This window comes from Sander vitreus, unplaced genomic scaffold (genome assembly GCF_031162955.1).
Source record: "Sander vitreus isolate 19-12246 unplaced genomic scaffold, sanVit1 ctg446_0, whole genome shotgun sequence".
NCBI lineage: Eukaryota > Metazoa > Chordata > Actinopteri > Perciformes > Percidae > Sander > Sander vitreus.
The window spans coordinates 16,619-38,592 of NW_027595556.1; the positions used below are offsets into that span (position 1 = coordinate 16,619).

At 42.3% G+C, this 21,974-nt stretch overlaps 1 protein-coding gene across 1 annotated transcript in view; it reads right to left on the reverse strand.

Moving 5' to 3' along the window:
- LOC144514088 (protein jagged-2-like) overlaps window positions 1-21,974 on the reverse strand; it is a gene marked incomplete at both ends in the record, with an annotated part of 57,626 nt that overhangs the window by 16,034 nt on the left and 19,618 nt on the right. The window contains 3 exons of the mRNA XM_078245282.1: window positions 5,354-5,414; window positions 6,877-7,131; window positions 19,301-19,358. Coding sequence (XP_078101408.1) covers window positions 5,354-5,414; window positions 6,877-7,131; window positions 19,301-19,358 — 374 coding nt within the window. The remainder of the gene's footprint in view (window positions 1-5,353; window positions 5,415-6,876; window positions 7,132-19,300; window positions 19,359-21,974) is intronic.

The window sequence follows — 21,974 nt, forward strand, 5'->3', positions numbered from 1 at the left end:
TCGTTTGTTTTTAATTCAACAAGCAATTTGTTGTATTTTAGCAGAATACAGAAAGCAGCAGAAATGCAGAACTGAGTACACTAATATATTTAGCTATCGCAAGTGATATCGTTATTGCGATATTCAACGTTAGCGCATATCACATATTTTACTCATATCGTGCAGCCCTAGTGTGTGTGTGTGTGTGTGTGTGTGTGTGTGTGTGTGTGCGCGTGTGTGTGATATGTCCATCGCATGTCCCAAGATCCCAAGTATCTCCCAACATCTTTAAATTGCTTGTTTTATCCAATAATAACACGCTAAGCACTCCCTAAAAGACAAACATGACTTGCTAAGAAGCTTTTTTTTGTTGCAGTTGTGTCGTGTCGTGTGTCTTCTCTCGGGCCCTCTGCCTGTGTCGCCAGCTCAGTGGAGGTCAGACTTGGAATGAGCGGAACGAGGGGTTTGTGGAGCGAGGGGTTAGTCCTCTCGAAGGGGAGGCCAGCGAAGGGTTAGCTAATCTGTTGGTTTATGGCAGCACTCTGTTATTCCAAGGCCAGTGCTAACCTTGCCCCACCTGTCCTGTCATTTCTTCGTCGGGGCTATTTTGGGGAGCAACCCACGACCAACACCCCCCCCCACCCACCACTGTGCCTCCACTCCGGCTCACAAACACTTCAAAATGGACGCCGACCAAACACTCCCAGCAGCAGTATAGTGTTCTGCAGTACGCTGGGAAGCCTGGGACAGTGGCAGACTGGAGGCTGGCTTTTGAATGTCAGTCCTGTTTTTTTTGGAATCAACTAATATGTGTCTATTTATCCAAATTGCATACGACGACATATTTCAATAATCTCTACTGTTTTCTGTTAGTGCAGATGGCTTTGCTTTTTTATTTTTTTATAATCTGGGACCTTTAATCACCTATCACACTATATATGAGCTAGAAAAGTCTACAGTATATGGGTAGTTCATTTATGAGACACTCATGAACAAAGAGTCACATATAAAGGACCTAGGTTTGCTTATGTGAAAGCATGCACGACAACTTTTTGTGTCAAGCACCATTTGTAAGCTGAAACGCCTTTAACTGCATGCACGACCGCAACAACTTTAATCTGATTTAGCTCGGTGTGATATGTGCATGTGTGTGTGTTTGACAGTGCTGTGTATTGTTTACTACAGTATGTGGTGTTGTCCGGCACTGCGGTCTGGGGCGGCGGTGCCCTGCACACTGTCAGCCGTGCAGCAGCGGTAGCAGTGTGGACAGTCTGTCTGGCTGCAGTGTGGGAGAGCAGCCACAGGCCAAGGGTGGCATTACCCACAAGCCCCGTCGCCGGGCTGCTGCCATCCCATCAATGGAAGGGGGGCCGCGGTGGCCAGCCGGAGACGAAAATATCCCGCCTGCCCACAAACCCCCGCTCCACTGCTGCCCCTCAGACAAACCACACCCAGAGGACGGGCCGGCAGGGCACTGGTAGAGGTAGAGGGGCCCGTGTGTCTCTGTGTGTGTCTCTGTGTGTGTGAGGGACCGCTGAATTATTTACAGGCAAGCCTCGCGCCCAAAATCCAGCGGACGGACTTAGCCCGCTGTTGCCTAGCTACATGTTTAGTAGTGTCACATGAGGGAGCGTAGGTTGTGAATGCGCTGTGTGTAAGAAACAAGATACCAAACGTTTTCCTCAGCCAGGCTGTTTCTCTCTCTTTCATTTTCTCTGTGTTTAACCCCTTCAGTCTCTATTTCTCTTTTGCTCTCTTTCACTTTCTCTGACATTACATTAATCCTAATGTGTTCAGTCTATGTCATTGTATTGTTTACCTAAAGAATAACTCAGGGTTAGTACAACTTTGGTCTTAATTTTGTAGTTTTGGACATCATTTCTGTCAGCTCTGACACCTTTTTATATTTGGTTAGAAACAAGCTCAGTGGTTTGAGAAAATAATCGCAGCTTGAAAGTATAGTTTAATTCAATTCAATTGTATTTATAGTTAAATAGTTATAGTTTAGATCTGTTAAAGTGTGGCTGTATGAGCTACTTCTCCATAGTCAGTGTGTAGATGGGGGTCGGCACACCCCCAGTTTGGAGAAGCAGGCAGGAGTACCGACACAGAAGCTAAGCAATGTCCTGCTGTGGACGGGGGGCAGCAGATAAACACATTTTACACACCTTAACAAACTGTGACTTTTGGTGATACCAGTATCGGAAAAGCCTCTGATGCTGCCTAAAATGCTAGTATCAGAATCGGAAAGTACCGGGGTTTGATACCACCGAATTTAGCCCCGAAGAAAATCTACTTTAAAGTAGTTTATTTTTGTTCTTTTCTGTTATGACTGACTGTCAATCTGGATAGTAAAAGGTTATGTGGTGTTTATTGTTTGTGTTTGTTCATGTTTTACAAAGGGTTTAACTACAATGATAGCAATCATATCACATACGGGTTTAGTAGAATACTTCTGTTAAAACATAATAATATATGTATCTTTTAACACACTGGTATCGGATCGGAACTCGGTATCAGCCGTTAGGCAAGTTCAGGTATCGGAATCGATATCAAGAAGCAAAAAATGGTATCGGACCATCTCTAGTGAAAAGTCACACAAAAACACTAACTAACCGATGGAAGCAGCGATAGAGCAGCAACTCCTTTGTTCTGTGAGGTAAAATGACCGTTTTTGTCAAAGAGTCTGGTGGCTTCAAAGAGAGCAGAGATAACAGCTTCAGTTCCCCGTCGTAAAGGGCTGTCTGACAGTAAGGTAAAGCGCTGAAAATACTCTAAATATAGCGTCCACTTAAACTGATATAGATGTTTTTAGGTGTCTAAATGTGTTTAGCTGCTGCTCCTGGACATTGCTTATTTTCTGTGTCGGTACTCCTGCCTGATTTTTCATACTGGGGGCGGGCCGACTGCCATCTACTGTACTGTACAGTAACATGTATTTTTGATTTTGTATGTCTACATTTGTGTATGACTTTGGTTGTGTTTTTTTATATAAGGAGTTACAGGTTTCTACCACACCCTCACATGTATTTTTGTATTTCTTCAATGTCATTTTTTTATGTTCTGTGAAACAAATAAACTAAACTAAACTAAACTACTGGAGCTAACACACTGACTATGGAGAAGTAGCTCATACAACCACACTGAACAAACATCTGAACTATCCCTTTAAGGTCTACTTGATAGTTTTTTCTGAAACTTTTGACAGATTCACATCCAATGCAAACACATTGCACACTGCTGTAGGTCAAGGTGTTACAATCAACTGTTGGCTGAAGTTTCATACACATGATGATGATGACAGCTCAGCCATCTCCATGAAAACTGTCAAAACTCCATTGACTGATGATGACTACAAAATGGAGTTAAAAGCTAAAAAAATAGTAGCTTGTAAGTGGACATTGAATATAAGATTATTTTGTCAACAGCTATTTCTAAAGGTTAGGAGTGAAATTTGTTTTTCCTGACTAGTGATATTATCCATAGTCTCGCTTTGCCAGACCCTCCTCCAAAAGGCGCTGAAGCAAGGTCTGGCTACTCAACATAGCATTCAGGGGATTGGAGAAAAACGTGCTCTGGTTTAATGGCATTTCTTTAAACCAATCAGAATTGTCAAGGGCGGTGCTAAACTCCGCACAGAGCCGCTGCAAAATAGTCGTGTAACAGAAAACTCCGATTGGACAGATAGTCTAGCTAGCTGTCTGGATTTACCCTGCAGAGATCTGAGGAGCAGTTAACCATAGTCCAACCAAACCTAACCAAATTTCCTGCAGCACCGGAGCAATCCTGTAAGTGGAACGCGAAGGATATAGACTATATAATCCATAACTTTGCTTAAAATCTGCTTAAATTTGGCCCGACGTGAAACCCATCAGAAAAAGGTATTGTGATTCATTTGCAGTCTCTCATTCTTGTTGTGTGAAATGTTTTTATGGTGTTATGGTTTTATTTCTGGCTGCTAACTAGCTTCTACGCTAACAGCTGCACATTTACACTGATGATGTCAGTGTGTCGAATGTGATTATCTCACATAAATCAACAACAAAAAGAGCTTTTATTCTCTCTGTATCCATCTTCTAGTTGGATGGATGATGATCGTCTTCCTGTTTCTCAGCACTGTGTATGTGTGTGTGTGTGTGTGTGTGTGTGTGCCACTGATTTCGATGAATCTCCAAATCACATGTTGAGGCACATTCCAGGGTGTTCCTCTCTCTTACAATCCTCCGGCCATTTTTCAATGAGAAATGTCAGCTTTATTCTTCCTTTTTTGTTTTACGAGATCTTAACTAAATCAAACCTGTCTCAGTATAAAACCCTCCTCTCTGCCTCTTTTCCTCTCCTACCATTTCCAACAAATACTTGTCACTGTGAGTCTGTGTGTGTGTGTGTGTGTGTGGCTTTTTAAAGCTCACGCGCTCCACTGTGTCTAAATGTACAGTCAAGCTCCACATGTAATCAAATCTAAATGCCTCTCCTGTTCACATAACTGCTACAACAAACGCCTTGTCAGCCTTTTTTTCTTTCTTTTTTTAAATGCTCATAGTCCACAGTGCAGCCATATTACTGTCATTTAACTGGACTGTTCTCCCTGTGTTGTGGACACAATTTGACAGTATTTGTCTAACTCTGCTCAATATACTATATGAGAAGCCTTTCTTTCCTCCTGTTTCTACCTGTTTGTCATTATTTGCCAGCTGCAATCTCCACTAATCAGTTATTTCGCGGCGAGTTCTTTGCGACACCAGAGAAGATATATAAACACATAAATAGTGTTATAAGAAGGTGTTATTTCGTGCTGTCAGTCACCGCACCACACCTGGTTGGAAGTCATGTGATGAGATAATTAATTTACACAGTGTGTGTTCACTTTCGGAATAGGGTTAGGCGTTTAGTCTGTGAATGTTTCTATTCTTGAATATTGAAAGTATTAAAACTTGTCAGTTTAGCTGAGTTAACACCCCCCCCCCTGCTGATAATTGGGAGGAATCAGGCGAGTGCCAGCCATAACAAGACCCAGGATAGGAAGAGGTGATGTGGGCTGCAGACATGACATTAGAGGGGTGTTTGTGTGTGTGTTTGTGTGTGTGTGCTTTAGAAACAGGAAGCAGAACAATGGCTTCTGGATCAGAGTGGAGCTGAGGGATGGAGGTGGAGGGATGGCGGGGCACTTCACAGAACTATGATGGGTGGGGGGGTGGTTTAGACTGCTTGGTATGTTATCAACAACCCACACCCCCCCCTCACCATTCTGTTGTGTCACCACTGTTATCCTCATTAACCTCTTTCCTTTCAAACAGGAGCATATTTTACATCACTTGACAGCCACACTGTAAGGTGAACAGACAATAGAAACCGGGGGGGGGGGGGCACTCACTTGCATTCCCCCGGCACGCTGCACGTCCCATGCTGCAGGCTGCATCCTTGTTTGCAGATGGCTTTGGGGAGAGGAAAGAGAAAGTGGCGAGTTAGTGTTAGTTCCAGAATCATACTTTTTTTATCAGCATGTTTAATCCCCATATCATGCATCAAATCATTTCTAAAGGTGTCGTCCGGCTCCTTTGTTTTGCAGATGGTCGAATCGTTAAAATCTCATTTCCTGTGTTTTCTTGTTTGTGAAAAGGCAGAGAACCTGTGCTGTGGTAACAATGGATGGCAAAGTTGTTGCCGGGAAAAATTAAAGGGAATGACGAGGGTTTCCAAAACATTCTTTGAATTCTTGCGAACTGACACTTGACATGCACTTCAATGAACTTCCAAATGTTTTCCGAAAAGGGAAGTAAAGAAAAGCTTTGTCTTTTAAAACCTACTTTGGGACATTTATTTGAACCCTCTGATTTAAAAAATATTTGCAGCATAAGAACTTTGTAGTTTCATTGTGTTTTGCTTTCCTATTTAATTGGAGAAAATCTGTCCCATAATAAGCATTTCATTTGCTTTTTTTCTTCCACTTTTCGCTTAATTTTTTGTTTAAAACAAAAAAAAAAGGTCTGCACTGTCAGTGTGATAAGTACCGAGCCCTAATAGTACTAATACAATAAAGTGAGCTATTTAAAGATCAGTAGAAGACTATAATGAATACAGTTTTACAGATTTATTTTATCATCTTATTAGAAGGAAAGGAAAAAATAAATATATATACATATTTTTTTTACCAATTAACTGAAGGTTTCGGTTATGACTTTAGTAATTTCGTAGAAAACCCCCCGAATATAACCCCATTCCGCGGCTCCATGTTGTTATTTATTTTTAATACAATGGCCCTAATACGCCATTGTGTTAAGGTAACTGTATACAGCTTCATATTTTTACACTCTATTCCAATTATAATGGCTATTTGTAATCCGTAACAGATCTGCTAGATTAAAAAAATAAGATAACAGTTTATTGTGCGTAGGCACGGAAATGTGTCAAGTTCCAACAATTAAAAAGACAACTACAACATGAAGACAAAAGTTAAAAACATATCATACATATTTTAATGATTTAAAACAGGGTTTCTGCAGGTTTCAACCAGCCAAATTTAAGACTTTTTAAATAATAATAATAATCATAATAATAAGTTTATTTGATATTACCTTTTACAGACAAAGTCACAAAGTGCTTCACATGATAAAGACCTTTTTAAGACCTTTATGAATGAAATGAAGACTTATATCACAACATAAAAGTACAACGAAATGCGGAGTCACAAAAGTAGAATAAAGTTTTTAAAAAATGTTAAGACCCAGTGGAAACCCTGTTAAAAACATTAAAAAAAAATTATATTATGGGCGCCCAGCCCTGTAAGAGTGGTCATAAATAGTAATCAATTTATAAATATATGGGGGGGGAAACTTTTCTGCCCTCCTGTGCTGATTAAGCAGAGATATTGACAAATGATCGGTGTCTTCCCTGTACCTGATTTGCAGTCGGGTCCGGTCCAGCCCTCCATGCAGCCTCTGTTCCCCAGCTGGTCGCACACGTAATGGCCGAAGTAGTCGTCGCGGGGACGGCACACTTTGTTGCACTTGCTGCCGTAGTAGTTTTCGTCGCAGCGCACGCGGATGGTGTACTCCAGGCTGGCGGTCAAGCTTTTATACTCCACCGTCTGCTTCTCCTCCCCGGGGTTGATCATCCCTTTGTAGATGCTGCGCTCAATCAGCAGCTCATCATCTGGAAAAGAAGACAAACTAGATCAATGTTAAAGCACTGACACTGCTGACTTCTTTACGGGGCATTCAGACCAAAAATAAGCGATCCTCAGCGATTTTCCGCAGGGTGTGCGGTGGGGGGAGTGTCAATGAAACGGCCTATTTGTGTAACGTCCTGTTGTGTTCCTAACGCGCCCCCTACAAAGCACAAGTAGACGTTATATTTCACAATTACTGTTTTGCATCAGATCGTTTATAGATAACGTCGTTTCCGACCACACTTGAAGGCAGCTTTATTTCACAGGAGAGAACAGAGACGAGCGAGACATAGTCTCCCATTGCCAGACCCTGTGCTATCAGAAGTAGTCTTAGTCGCGCAACAGAAAACTCAGATTGGACAGATAGTCTAGCTAGCTGTCTGGATTTACCCTGCAGAGATCTGAGGCGCAGTTAACCATAGTCCTCAGAAATCCACCAGAGTTTAAAATGCCAACACAAAGAAAGCGGAAGGTACCGGACATCTGGTGGAATTTCGGGTGGCACCGGAGCATTCTTGGAGAAGTGGAACGTCGTGGATAGAGACTAAGCGAGACATAGCGAGTGCTTTGTTGTTGCAGGAAACATTCAGCTGTTCCCGGGCAGTTCAGTGCTTGTGTTTCGTTTTGTACCCTCATTTTAAATACGTTCTTGTGGCAGTGATAGAGGCAGTGAAGTTTCCTGTACGGGATTCTCACAGCGCCTCAAACCATAGCTCAAAACACACCAACAAGTCTGATCCATGCTTACATGATTGGCCACCACAGGGTGACGTGTGGTTTTGTTTCTCCAAAAGTTGAATCGGTCTCAACTTTTTTGGGTGTGCCCCCCTGCAGCAACCCCCCCGTCGCAGCCTAAATGCACTACCCCCATTCAGCCTCACTCAGAGGGGTTTACTGAACATTCAACTGACTCATCGACTACTTTTCAGCACTACAGAAAGAAAGAGAAACTCTCAACGGGTCACGTATTTGGGTCAGTTAGATAGGAAAGCCTAAACAACAAAAAATTCTGAATGACATTCCAAGGAGCTAGGGCTTGTTGACCCCACAACCCGGTGTTTTAGTGAGATAAGACCATGTCCATGAGGCTTCGAAGAATGCCTGTTGTTAGCACACATCAGAAGGGAAGGTGTAACCTCCCCTCAAACATCACTCTCTTCCAGTAAGAATGTGGAAGAAGAGAAAAAAAGAGGAAAAAAGGGGGAAAGAATAGGAACACGAAGCAAGCACAAACAGAGGTTGTAGGAGCAAGATCTGCGAGGGCTTGATAACCCAAACGCTTTTTCACTTTTCCTGCTTGGGTGAAATATTCCCCCCCCCCCCAGCTTCCCCCCTCTCAGGATATCCAGCCCCGACTCCATCGGAGCCAGGCCGGAAATAATAAGAGACGCGGAACAGACGAGGAAGGGCGACATAAGAAAGGCCCTTTAGCTTGTTCTCAAGGAACAGTGACCCAGCATGCTTTGCTGCTGTGGCCTGGATGAGACAGAGCTGCAAGAGCTCATTCTCAGTGGTGTTGTCCTCTGTTGAGGGGGGGGTTAAAGGCTGCATTACTTACCAGACTGTTCTAACTGTTCTATGATTTACCTTTACCCGCTGAGTCATTGGATCCACATTACTGATGATTATTTATCAAAACTCTCGTTGTGTCAATATTTTGAAAAAGCACCAATAGTCAACCCTACATTATCGCCGCTATATCGACATAGATGTATTTGGTCAAAAATACCGTGACATTTGATATTTTTAAGTAATCCAACCGGTTTTTGAATTGTTTATTTAGTTTAAGAATTTTCTTATCCCATACCAGGGAGAATGTGTAATTTCTTCCTTTAAAAGTAAGTAAGTAAGAAAAACAGTCTCACTTAAGCTTAACATTCAGATGAACGGTTTCAGAATTAACTCTAACAATGAATTCTGCACTAATGCGTAAACCTTTATATTCCATTTTTCCCCCTTTCATAACTAAACTGCTGGACTGGAGCCTAGTCACTTGCAGCTAGTAACTGGTTTGGATTTGCTGCATTTTCCTCCACGTGGGACGAGTTGGGATTCATTTTTTCACTTCTAATTTCTTTGTTTTTACAAATTGACTTTTTATTGTTTCTGACATCTAAAGTCTTCAAATTCTTTTGTCTTCAGTGTGTCGACTGCGACATTTAACACACATTCCTTTGTATATTCGAATATCGTCGCAACTGCTGAAGTCAGACACTAGGAAAAGAATTCATTTTCACGCCGTCCTGATTTACTGAGTCTCTCTGCGAGCTAACACACTGCCACACATTCCAGTCCCACACCCACCACCTGAAACACTCACTGCTGTTCATCTCCAGCAATTAGATATAAAAATATAGACCAATCATGGGCTCTCTCTGTGCTGGAGGAGACGCGCTAAGAGAGGCCGTTGTTACTAGGGAGAGCAGCAGAGAGTGGGCCATATGAAACCAGCTTATATAAACAAGCTTCAGATTGGAGCAGCTGATCGTGTCCAGAGCAACATGATTGTCTGCGTGAAGAGATTCTTCATTTTAGAAAACAAAGTGTGACTGCTTTCTACAAAGACAACAAGCTGCTTATAACTGGAGAGTTCGGGGGTGCTGTGGCACTTTGCTCTGACCTTTGACCTCTTTACAGCTTGTCACTTGTAACAGTGGTGATCTTTGGACTGGAGTCAATGCTGTGTTCACAGCGCTACTTAAACTGTTTCCCTTCCACTGACATCTGATGTGTGTGCTTCTAGTTCCCAGCTGGACCACATGAGATATAGATACACAATCTACAAAATGTCTCAAAGTCATAATCTCGAAGATTTTCATTTCAATAATAGAGTGAGGGAACACAATGGTGATTGAGCCTATGGCCCACTGATGAAAGCTTTTGCTTTTGCAGTATTAAGCTATGAGCAGCTACACCAAAAAAGGGATTTTTCCTTCTCAGGTTGTTTCCTCGAAGGAGTTTTAGAGGCCTGAGGAGGTGAAAGTATCCAAACCATCACTTATCTCGGGTGTAGATAATTAATGGATGTATGGCTGGATAAAATTATTGTAAAAGCAATCCTGGAATGAGAACAGTGCCAGAACGTCCCTCGCACATCAACAGTGAATCAGCGATGGTAACCTGGGTTGTCAAGCACTTGTTTTGTTATATTGTTGTCCAGGTGGTTCAGCTCTGCACCAACAAACTTTTACAGCCGTTCGTCATGCTCTGTTTTTTCTTAAGGCAACTCAGGGTTTCCCCCAGAAACGTTGTTTAGCCCGGTGGCAAGTGTCTTTTTCCGGCGAGGGCCTGGCTGGGGCCAGTCATAAACTGATGGCAACATTAATGTAGAGCCCACTAGTTTCTGTTATAACAGAATCATGGACGGAATCGCAAAATTGAGAATTTAAAAAAGCTATGAGACAGATTCCATAGGGCCCTACATTTTGGGAGTTTAGAGCCAAAAGCAATCTCCCTGCACACAAGTGTTTTTAGCTCCAATAGAAGAACTAATCTCTGGTTAAACTAACACACCCAAACCGCATATTACATCAACATTCTGGTATACTGGGCATAAACAGGAGGCAGCATGTATACTCCACCCGTTGCTGGTAGTTGCCATGGTAACATTAGTAGCTCAGTCTCAGAGAACGAGACCCAATCAGGCGGCAAAACATTGGCGTCAGTGTCGGTGTTGCCAAAGGTCTCCGTTTCCGGCCGTTGAGACTGCAACACAACCCCGCAGATTCCAAACCAAAACGGGTCAGAAGTGTTTTCAAATTTGCAATGCCAGAGCAGTGTGAATGTGAGGTGTAAACGTAGCAAAAAATATTCATTTTTAAACCAAAACGTGGCAACGTAGCCTAAGTCAGTGCTAAAAGCTAACTGGAGATGTCAAAATATGACTACGTCTAAGTTTCCAACCGAGCCGCCCCTCTGTAACTGTAGTTTAAAAAACGTCTTAAAAATACATTAAAAAATAATTGCCAGTGGCTTAGGCCTGGAGGGGGGGCAACTTAGGCCCGGTGGGCCACCAGGTTTGCAAAACACTGGGGGAAACCCTGTAACTGTAATAAACCAATCACTGTTTCAGCCATTAAATGCTTAAAATAATAGATAAAAGAGGCTGAAATTTCCAATAAGTCCTCTCTTCTCTCTGTGGATTTGTTTTAACCTGCTTGGTGCTTCAGCTGGGTGGAGTTCAAATTATAAGGCACAAGAAATTGCAGTTAATCGTGATTGCCAAACTGTTATGACTCTTTTTATTGCTGCATACAGTTTGGCGTCACATGCTCCCACTTCAGTAAAGATGCAAATGACCTCATTTTCATTGCTTGCATCAATCTTGATTATTATATGGTAAGGAGACATAAATCCGTATATGAGATATAATACTATATTCCCTACTCTGTCTGTAGCTCTTATCCCCAAGCCCACTGGTTCCTACTGATGATGTTAATCTGTAACAATAGCCCACTTTTTTTTCAAGGCTCAATGATTTTCTTTTAAACAGATTTTCTTTTAAACAGCTGGGCACTGTAGTGTTTTATCAAACATTACTCAAACAGCAGAAAATAGTTTGTTGGGGACTATTTTCAGCAGTGGATTAATCCACGTCTGGTGCTGTAGTGTGTATTTGTGGCAGCAGGACGGTGTATGTTTACCTTGCATGGCAGCTGAATTCCCGAGCTATCACAAGATCACGCAAGAATTGAAAATCCATTGCTGTGGGCGTGGTTTAGGCATGTGTTCAAAACAACATTGGCTGTAGTGATAGACAGATGGTTCATCCAATCACCTACCTGGCTCAGAGGAAGAAGATATACAAACTGTGTTTGAAACCATCCGCCCAGGTTGACAGCTGCACCGGGAGCAGGGGGCCCCGCCCTTCCCCGCGGGGAGAGAGGGCGCTGCGAGGGTTATTGATGTAAAAGTCGCATCAAATCCGCCTTGGTTGTTCACACTGCGGCCACATTGAAAAAAATCTGATCTGGGTCTGATTCAGGACCACATATGGAAGTGGCCTGAATCTGATTTGAAGAAATCAGATCTGGGCTAGATTTGAGTGTCTTCTGAAGAAGTCTGACCTGGTCACTTGACCCCAAAAAAATTTGGGCCACTTTTGCCTGCAGTCTGAACGTAGCCTTAGTGTGTTCGTCATTTTGTAATGGTGTTCGAATTCTCCGCGGTTAATTTCATTCACTATATAGTTTAACCAGTGGAAATGTAACATGCAACATATATAACATACAACCTTTTACTATTCTCCTGAGGGCTCTATTTGTTTCAGAGACCTATCAGATGTCTTTTTGTTTGGGTTTGTTTACATGATGCTGGTCGCACAAATAACCGGCGGATCTACTGACGCAACGATACTTTCAGTTTTAGTGTCCGAAATCTCGTTTGGTCGTTCCCTATATAGTTCACTATTTAATAATAGTGTAGGGTTTTAAAACTTATCACTCAAAGGTCCGGAATGATTGGTTATAACAAAATAACACTTAACTCGACTCACTTTTAACTTTTAAGCGTCATATATTCAAGTTGAGTACTCTGTTTTCCTGGTCAACTTTTGGACCGATTTGAGTACTTTTACATGGAATTCGATACCGATACCCAGTGGTACCTATTTTTCAAGTTTCATGCAGTAAATGTACAGCAGTGTTCTCAGCTTCATGTAGTAAAAGGAAGTTTTTGTCATTTTTTTTGTCGCTTTTTTTATTCGCTTTTTCTCAACTTGATCAACGTTTTTGTCGATTTTTTTTCGTGTATATGCAACATCAATAACAATTTATTGATCAATAGATAATGTATTTCTAAAATAGAAAACGTTCATAATGTGTTGTATTCTTGACACGAGATGTGGGATGGGTCTGGATTGACTTGCCGTTTGGTTGGATGCGGACCTTGGTCCGGACTTTGAGAAGCCCTGATCTAGGGAATAGTGAGTAAGTGAATGAGGGAACGGTTTCCGACACAGCTACAGTATCAGGCTACATCACCAGACTTGTCCTTTAACCCCTGGAGTCTGATGGGGGATTCTCCAGTACAGATGTCCCACTGCTATCAGCACAATACCTGACACATAGCCAGTATGGCTACAGTATATATCTCTACCCTCTAGTGAAGCTCGACGCCAGCCAACAATCCACTGACACAGAGCCAACAACAGCTCCTGGCCCTTTCTGTTTTGTTTTGAAGCAGGCGGGGGCTTCCTGAAGCATAAACAGCCTTCACCAAGACTTGTTTTTCTCCTGATGGCCTCTCCGAGCTGCATCCCAGACCTGTTCACACACGGCTGCAGCAGCACAGGCCCTGTGCCCTGTTCCAGTACACAGGGCAGGAACAACTCACGCCATGTCCTCACCTTTCTGTAATCCCATCGTTATTATAATCATTGAATGATGCTCCCATTTTCTTGTTTGGCAGACTATATTCCTCATTAGGATGTCCTGAGCTAATCTCACAGATTGGTACTGAGGCCATCAGGCATCTTTAAATGGATCTGTATATAAAAAGCATAATTTATGTTGTTTTCACTGTAATCCATTGCACTCTCAATTTTCATCATCAATTTTCAGATGCACCTAAAACTTTTTTAATGACTTGGTCAAATAAGGTGATGTCTTAACCCTAACCCTAGTCTATATCCACGACACTCCACTTCTGGGATTGCTCTGTTGCCATCGGAAATTCCACCCGGATGTCCTGTTTTCTGCTGGATGTCCGTCACTTTCTGCGTTAGAATTTTAAACTCCGGTGGATTCATGAGGACTATGGTTAACTGCTCCTCAGATCTCTGCAGGGTAAATCCAGACAGCTAGCTAGACTATCTGTCAAATCTGGGTTTTCTGTTACACGACTAAAACAACTTTTGAATGTACACATGTTCCCCCAAAACAAGTTCCTTCCGGAGGCTATTTTGCAGCGGCGTTGCTCCGTCCGGCGCTTAGCACTGCCCAAGACGATTGTGATTGGTTTAAAGAAATGCCAATAAACCAGAGCATGTTTTTCTCCCATCCCGGAATGCTCTGTGGATAAAGTTGGGCTTTAGGAAATTGGGATGAGCTATTTTCACCAATTTTCAACATTTCAGATAATCAATAGTGAAGCAGCAAATCCTCACATTCGTGAAAGTGGAACCATGAGAAGGAGCGGCATAATTTTTGTTAATGAATGACTTAAACATTTCATTTATTGTCAATATGGTAATCAAAAGAATGTTCTGCCAATTGACAAACTGAATAAAAGACAAATCGTTTCAGTAAAAATCCTGTCCAAACCTTTCTGCCACAGCAGATACTGATGCTCTCTCCATCGGTACTGTACAACACAAATACTGGCTATGTTTTCAGAATGCTGCCATTTATCTAGCTGTCAAACTTGGTTTTATCAACTTCATTTTACTGTGGGTCCACTTTGGATGAAATGTGCAGCTATATTAGATATGGAAATCCAGTAGAGTGTTCTGAGGACTTGTGTTGGCAGACAATCAGAGGACTGTGAATGAGCTCTCAGGCAAGACAAAACCAAACTTGATCGGGACGTCACTAGATTATTATTCCTGTGCACACCTGGCCCATAACAGATGATCTCTCTCTCTCTCTCTCGCTCTCTCTCTCTCTCTCTCTCTCTCTCTCTCTCTCTCTGGGGTCGAAAATCAAGCTGTTCCACTTAGCGCTCCTCCTAGAGGCCTGGAGAACTTCCATTGTTCTGGATGTAATCTGGATACAGCGTTTTTTTTGTTCGGAGTTTGTGTGCTTTTCTTTTTGCATCGTTTCTGTATTTGCAGCGCATTAATGAAGAGGTTTTCTTAATTTGCTTGTGTTTTGTCTGTTTGCGTGTGTTTCATTAAGTTGCAGTGCGTTTGCCCATGTCGGCCACCGTACGTTCCATCTTAAACAGAGTATAACAGTGTTAAGTGATACGATATTAATAAATACATAAATCAAACAACATTGTATGAGTGCATTGGCATTTTTGCAGCATTAATTTCTAGTTTGTGTGTATAAGGCATTTTATTGTATGTTTGCAAATTTCTCTTGTTACGAGCCCTTGGCACTAACTCCACGCCAATCTGTCAACACATACCGTCAGCGTCATGACACACATTAATATATACCACTATTTCCCAGCATTGGTACCAATAATGTTCCAGAAATGAACTCACTCACTGTGAATGGGCTCTCAGGCAAGACAAAACCCAACTTGATCAGGACATCGCTAGATTTTTATTCCTGTGCACACCTGGCAGATTTCAACTCTCTCTCTCTCTCTCTCTCTCTCTCTCTCTCTCTCTCTCTCTAATTATGCTACAATATCACTAACTAACAGGTTCATGCCTGCTTTCTGACGTTTGTCGAAAGTAATTCCCGAAAATGTAGGAAATCCCAAACTGAGGCAGGAACAGACGACTGAAAGTAGATACGCAGAGCAGTAAATAACAACACTTAATGTCGCCCAAATGTCTCCTGAAATAAATCCTCCTGGCCATCACAGACAACCAGCCGTGGAGAAAATGAGCTTATTATGGAATTACTTTTATATTTTAAGCTCATCCAGTATGACTTCTCAAAGTGGCGAACAGGTAATGTTTCACTTTGACAGGACACTTGGCTGCTGACAGACTCACTGACAGAATCAAATTTGTGATCACGCAATGGGAAAATACTCAGGCCAAGTGTGCAAGATGGGACACAGCGGTCGAGATGTCAGCACCTCCCCATCCCGCCCGCCTGCCCGTCACTGCCTCCCAGCCTCGGACCCTACGAGGATAAATAAAGCTTCTCTTCAGCCGCCACATCTATAGGAAGGCCTGTAACAATTATTAAATCATTGTCTAATCACAATTTTTTATGGAATCGCCGTTTCTTTGTTTTACCACAATTAATTGCTAACATTAGGTCCTAAAGCAAGGGTGTCAAACTCATTTTAGTTCATGGGCCACATAACCCTAATTTGATCTCAAGTGGGCCAGACCAGTAAACCTCTCCAGAAAGGTCAGAAACTTATCTGCCACAGAGTTTCTTGTCAGCTTGATGTTGCAGCGCAAGTTGCTTCTGCTACGACAGCGTTCTAAGGCCATTGTAAGAAAATATAATAATGTTAAGGCCCCGGGAGAGAGGGGTAATAGTCCGAGAAAAAAATCTGAATTTCAAAGATTAAAGTCGTAAGTTTAGGGAAACAGAACTCGGATATTCTCTGAGATTAAAGTTGTAAATTTGGAATTGGAATTAATTCATTCTCTGCATTTTCACACTTTGCAAAGTCATCCAGGCCGGGCCATATGTTTGTCACCCCTGTCCTAAAGGGGTAAACTGTTGATGGTAATTATTGATTTTGTTTAGATATGCCAAATTGTAATTACATGCGTCTTTGGTGCTTTGTTTTTCTTGATGAAAATAAATGTTCTACTGTCAATTTTATGTTAATTTGAGAAAAGAATACAATGTTTTTATGATAATAAAGAGGCCTGTGTGTACTTGTGTTATAACATTATCTGAGTCACATAATAGTAATATAACCAAAAGATGTATTCTGCGATTCATAAAAAAAAAAAATTGCTTGAAAAAGTAATACATAAAAATATATATTTTTTTGAAAGAAAAAAGAGACAATTATAGATGTGTCCCAGCGCCAGAGCTGGCATCCAGGCCGAGGCACGGCAGTCTGGATGCCAGTCTGTCACAGGGATTCAGGATAATGAAGTGGCGTGCAGTAGCTGGACAGCTGTCGGGATGCTAATTAGGAGACAGATATCAGAGGAAAGAGAGGGGTGGGGGTCTGTAATTAATGGCTTAACGATGCAATGCCCTCACAGGCTTAATATAGAGGAGAGCCGAAAAAAGCCAGAGTGACCCTGACGAGGGTGAGAAATAAGCTACCTGTCAATTGTGAGTCAGATCTCTGTACAGGGAAAGTCCAAGCCTCAACTCACAAGTTTGGGTTTTTGGATGGCTGTTGATCTTCTAAGACGTCAATATGAACTTGACGTGCTCCCGTAGAGCAACAATCTCAAAACATGATTCACATCTCCCATTCCTTTGATTTTAGTCAACTGAATGCAGGTTCTTCATATCATGAGTTAGTTGGCTGTTTGGCTGTATTCTGCTGCAGCTGCAAAGGTGTCAGTATGCTGGACACAACCAAACCAACCAAACCAACCAAGCTAGCTTGGCCTTGGACATGAATCAGACCCATCATAGTCTATATTAGGGCTGCAGCTATTGATTATTTTAGTAATTGAGTATTCTACCGATTATTCCATCGAGTAATCGGATAAGAAATACTTAGTAAACAGCAATAGTAAATATTTATTATTGCTGTGTACTAAAAAAAAAAAGGAAACAGAAAAAGCAACGTTTTTTATTGCCAAATTCCAAGCACATTTTTGGTGGCCCAAATGTTAATATTTTTCACCCCCCCTTCTTGCCTCTGGCTCTTTGCACTGGATATGCAAAAGAGCTGTTCACTAACCAGAGGGTAGATGTGACGGTACAAAGCTTACAGCAGGGCTGTTCAACTACACTGTTCTGTGGGACACATTTTAAGAAGCCTAATACAGAGTGAGGAGAAAGAATAAAGAATGCAGACATCACCGGCATGATGTCGTCATTCACGTGCATATTAAGTGGCCATGCTGGGGGGAGGAGCCGGTTTGTCTCCAGCAGCAGCTAGGTTTCCAAAGATTAGTAGCAAACTGATAAACAGTTAGACTACAAACCGACAGCTTTCGTTTTAGCTTGTTGGTAAAACATCGCTATTAGCAGAGTAGCGTGCTGTAGGCTAGTTGTGTAAAACAGCGCGGTGGACGAGAGCAGCAGACGTTAGTTAGCTACCTGGTGTCGGGTTCACTCCGTGGAATGGATGAGTAGACTGGATGTTTTCTACAGAGATGATGTAGCAGCATGTTTGCAGCTTTAAATGTTCCCAAACTTTCTGTCGTTTTCTCTCACCTGTCTCTTCTCTTAGACCCTCGCTATTTTCGTCTTCGTTCATTTGTAATCTGGGCCGTCAGTCTTGTGCATAGACAGCATATAAACGTCTTGTGTCCACAGAAGTGTCAACCTGTTGTGTGCGCTAGTAATTATCCTCCGTGCGGAAACACAGTGAGCCGTACAACCTTAATTACGTTGACTTAACGAAGCTTCGAGGCAAAGAATTTTGCTTCGAGGATTTTTTGTAATCGAATTATTCAAGTTATTCAAGGAATCGTTTCAGCCCTAGTCTATATCGACGACGTTCCACTTCTGGGTTTGCGCCAGTGTCACCGGAAATTAAGCCGGATGTCCGTTACCTTGGGCTTTGTTTGTGTTGGCATTCTAAACTCCGGTGGTGGAACTGCTCCTCAGATCTCTGTAGGGTAAATCCAGACAGCTAGCTAGACTATCTGTCCAATCTGAGTTTTCTGTTGCACAACTAAAACAACCTTTGAGGGTATTTTACAGAGGCACCGTTGCTCTGTCCGGCGCTTAGCGCCGCCCAAGACAATTGTGATTGGTTTAAAGAAATGCCAATAAACCAGAGCATGTTTTTCTCCTATCTGGCCAGACCCTCCTGCGCAGCGCTGTGGAGGTAGGTTTGGCAATGTGAGACTAGACCTATCATAATATTCAGAATAGAGCGGCAAACCAACAACAATCGTCTCTTGCAGTGGGAACAATCAGATATGGAGTGAACTGGAGATTACAAGCAGCCTATCTAGAAGTCAAAGCCATAGTAACCTACCAGGCAAGCCTTAACACATTTAAAGGGGAACTTTCAACCTGGACTAAGTGACTGATGGGAACAACAATCTTTGACATTGGTCCAGTATTAAGCAGTTGGCAGTCAGCGAAACAAGCTGCAATGTAAATTAATAGGGCAATTGCGCACCTTTAATTTGTTGTTGCTACTGACCGTGTCAGAAGTGTCTGACAACATTATGGACAGCGTTCTCGCTCAATACTGGACAAATTTCAAAAACTATTGTTCACATTAGTTACTTGGACACCAATGCATGATAAAATAGGGTCCAGGTTGAAAAAATCTGACATAACCGTTTAAAAGAGTTATGATATGTTAAAAAAAAAAAAAAACTCAGAGCATGTTAATGCAGTATGAGAGGACAGAATGATTCCGGATGGAGAGGAGAACAAACTGGGTTTAAATACAGTGCAGAGGGGTGATCCTTACCATTGCTGTGTGTGCCGTTGTCCCTGTCCCACGCCTCCACTATCACAGTGTACGCTCGCTGAAACACAGAGAGGGAGGGGGGCAGACGTTATCACAGCGCATGCTAATACACACACACACACACACACACACACACACACACACACACACACACACACACACACACACAAACTCAGATATGCCCACTTTGAGATGTAGACGTGCACATGTGGAGTTTACACAGAAACTCAGATATGACCTGCCGTCCCTTATAAACAAACACACACACACACACACAGTCTTGAGTCATGACTTTCAAACACACATATTCTGCATAAGAGTGAACAACGATGGGAAAATAAGTCCTGTTCCCACACTGCTGTCACTCATTAGCTCACATCCGCCCGAGGCTAGTTAACGAGTACAGCCACTGTGTTGTGGGAGAACAAAACATTCACCAGGAAACTGGAATTTTATTCATTTTATTTTTCGTTTCACAGCCAAAAAAACTAAATCCAGTTTTCCTTTGTCACTTCTGGATCTCGATATCGATCCCAGAGGTTGTGCGTTTGTCTTTTCCTCTGCGTTTGTCTTTTGACAGCGCCCCTGGAACTAGCAGGGATTTGATGATTTGCTCAAGGGCACTTTGTGTGCTGATGCATTGATTTCTTATGGGGGGAAATTTCGTTTTTCCTGCCTTCTCCACAGGGATGTGGTAGGGACTCGGTGTGCCTTTTGATTTCAAGTGGCAGGGGAAGACACTTGGGACCAACAACATTCAGGGTTTCTTGCAGTGGTGGAAGAAGTATTCAGATACATACAGAAAGGTCGACCTCCTTTCCATAATGTTGTCAGACACTTAGAATAATAATCTGAGCCTGTCAGTGGCAATCTGAGCCTGTCAGTGGCAGACCAAGCACTATTGTAAAAATAAACAGAAGCTGCACAATTGCCCTATTAACTTACATTGTAGCTTGTTTCGCTAACTCCCGACAGCAGCGGTCCTGCTTAATACTGCACTAGTGTCAAAGATTGTTGTTTCCATCAGTCACTTAGACACAAAAACATTGGAAAATAGGGTCCAGGTTGAAAAAAACCCGAAGTTACCCTTTAAATTCCGTGCGGGTAATTCTGAAAGATTACAGAGTATTGTGTATAAGAACATCAGCATTAAATGACTCATTGTACACTATTTAGTGCTGTGATACAGTATTGTGAGGATATTGTGTGTAAAAGCGCAGCATGCCTGCACACTATGCCCTACTTCCCAGAGGAGACAGACTCCGCCATCCCACAGCAACAAACTCAAACTCTGGATTGTTTCAGGTGCAGGGCTATTTTTTTCCTCTTTTTTTCACGGGCATCAGCAAACAAACCAAAATGGAGCTCGCTGTCTGTCAACTGCATGGGGCCGTACGAGCAGCTGTGAGTTCCCATGACCCAAGTGTGACTCAGAGTGTCTGAAGGCTGCAGGGAAGATTATAGGGGAGGCGACAAAGTGGTGCAGGGAGAGATTAGAGACAGAGAAGACAGAAACATTAAAAGGTAGAGTGCTTTAAAGGTCATTTGATGGCACTCAGATTTAGGTAGTTCATAGTTTGGAGACACAGAAAAGACAAAATCATGAGTTAGATATGAGACCATGTTGTTACAAGTATTTGGTAATTGCTTTAGGGTGTGTTCACAACAACGCAAGTTTGGAGCTGTTTATTCAAATTAGGCCGAATTTACTTGTTTAAACTTGAAAGCTTTCATCAGGTAAGAACAATCACATTCAAAACAAGATAAAACTGCAGAGATCCAGGAAAGAAAATGCAACTGACATCATCTACAAGACACAAGCTCACAATGGAAAGTCATTAGAGCTGCAAGTAATGATTTCCTTTCATTTTTGACTACCTGTTTAAGCTATTAAATGTCAGAACATAGCAAAGAAAAAGCCTTTCATGGTAGTAAGCGGATCTTGAGTTAAGATTGTTTAGTTAAATGTTATTTTCAAAGTCAAGAATATACTGTTGTCACTGGTAAGGTTGGGTACCGAAACCTGGTTCCACGGAAATCGGTTCCTACGCAAACAGTAGTATTTCCGACCGGATTAGAACACAAATTTTGGTTCCTCATTTTGGTTCCACTTAACGTGTCGACTGAAATATTTTCCTTCCGTCGCTCCTGACAGCGGCAGACTCTTTTTTCTTTCTCCCTTTTCCCTTGTGAAGTGCGGGTCCGCGCTATTCCCCGTCATCATGCACTCTACAATCACTGCTGATAGACGGCTTTTTGAACACGCTCCAAAACGGACGTAAAAATATCACACTCTCTCTGTAGTCTACCGTTAGCTAGCTATCGTAAATGTAGGCTACTTTTAAAATGCCATATTTTCCCTCTGGGCTCACCAAAACGGACATAAAAGCATATTAACCAATCACTGCATGTGATCGCTAGAATACATATTACACTTGCTCTGCTAGTCTATCGCTCAGGACAAGACCCTGTAGCCTGGTGATGGGGGAAGCGGGACAGCCTCCCCAAATTGTCTGCCCTTTCAAACTCATACCTGTGTGTACAGGCCTCTTGGACACCATCTGAGAGAGTTTTCTCCTGTGCAGGACATGCCATAAGTCAGGAGAGGTGTTGTATCTTGCAAGAGAAGGCTAATATGGTAATTCAACTGCTAAAGTTTGAAGCTGGTTTAGTT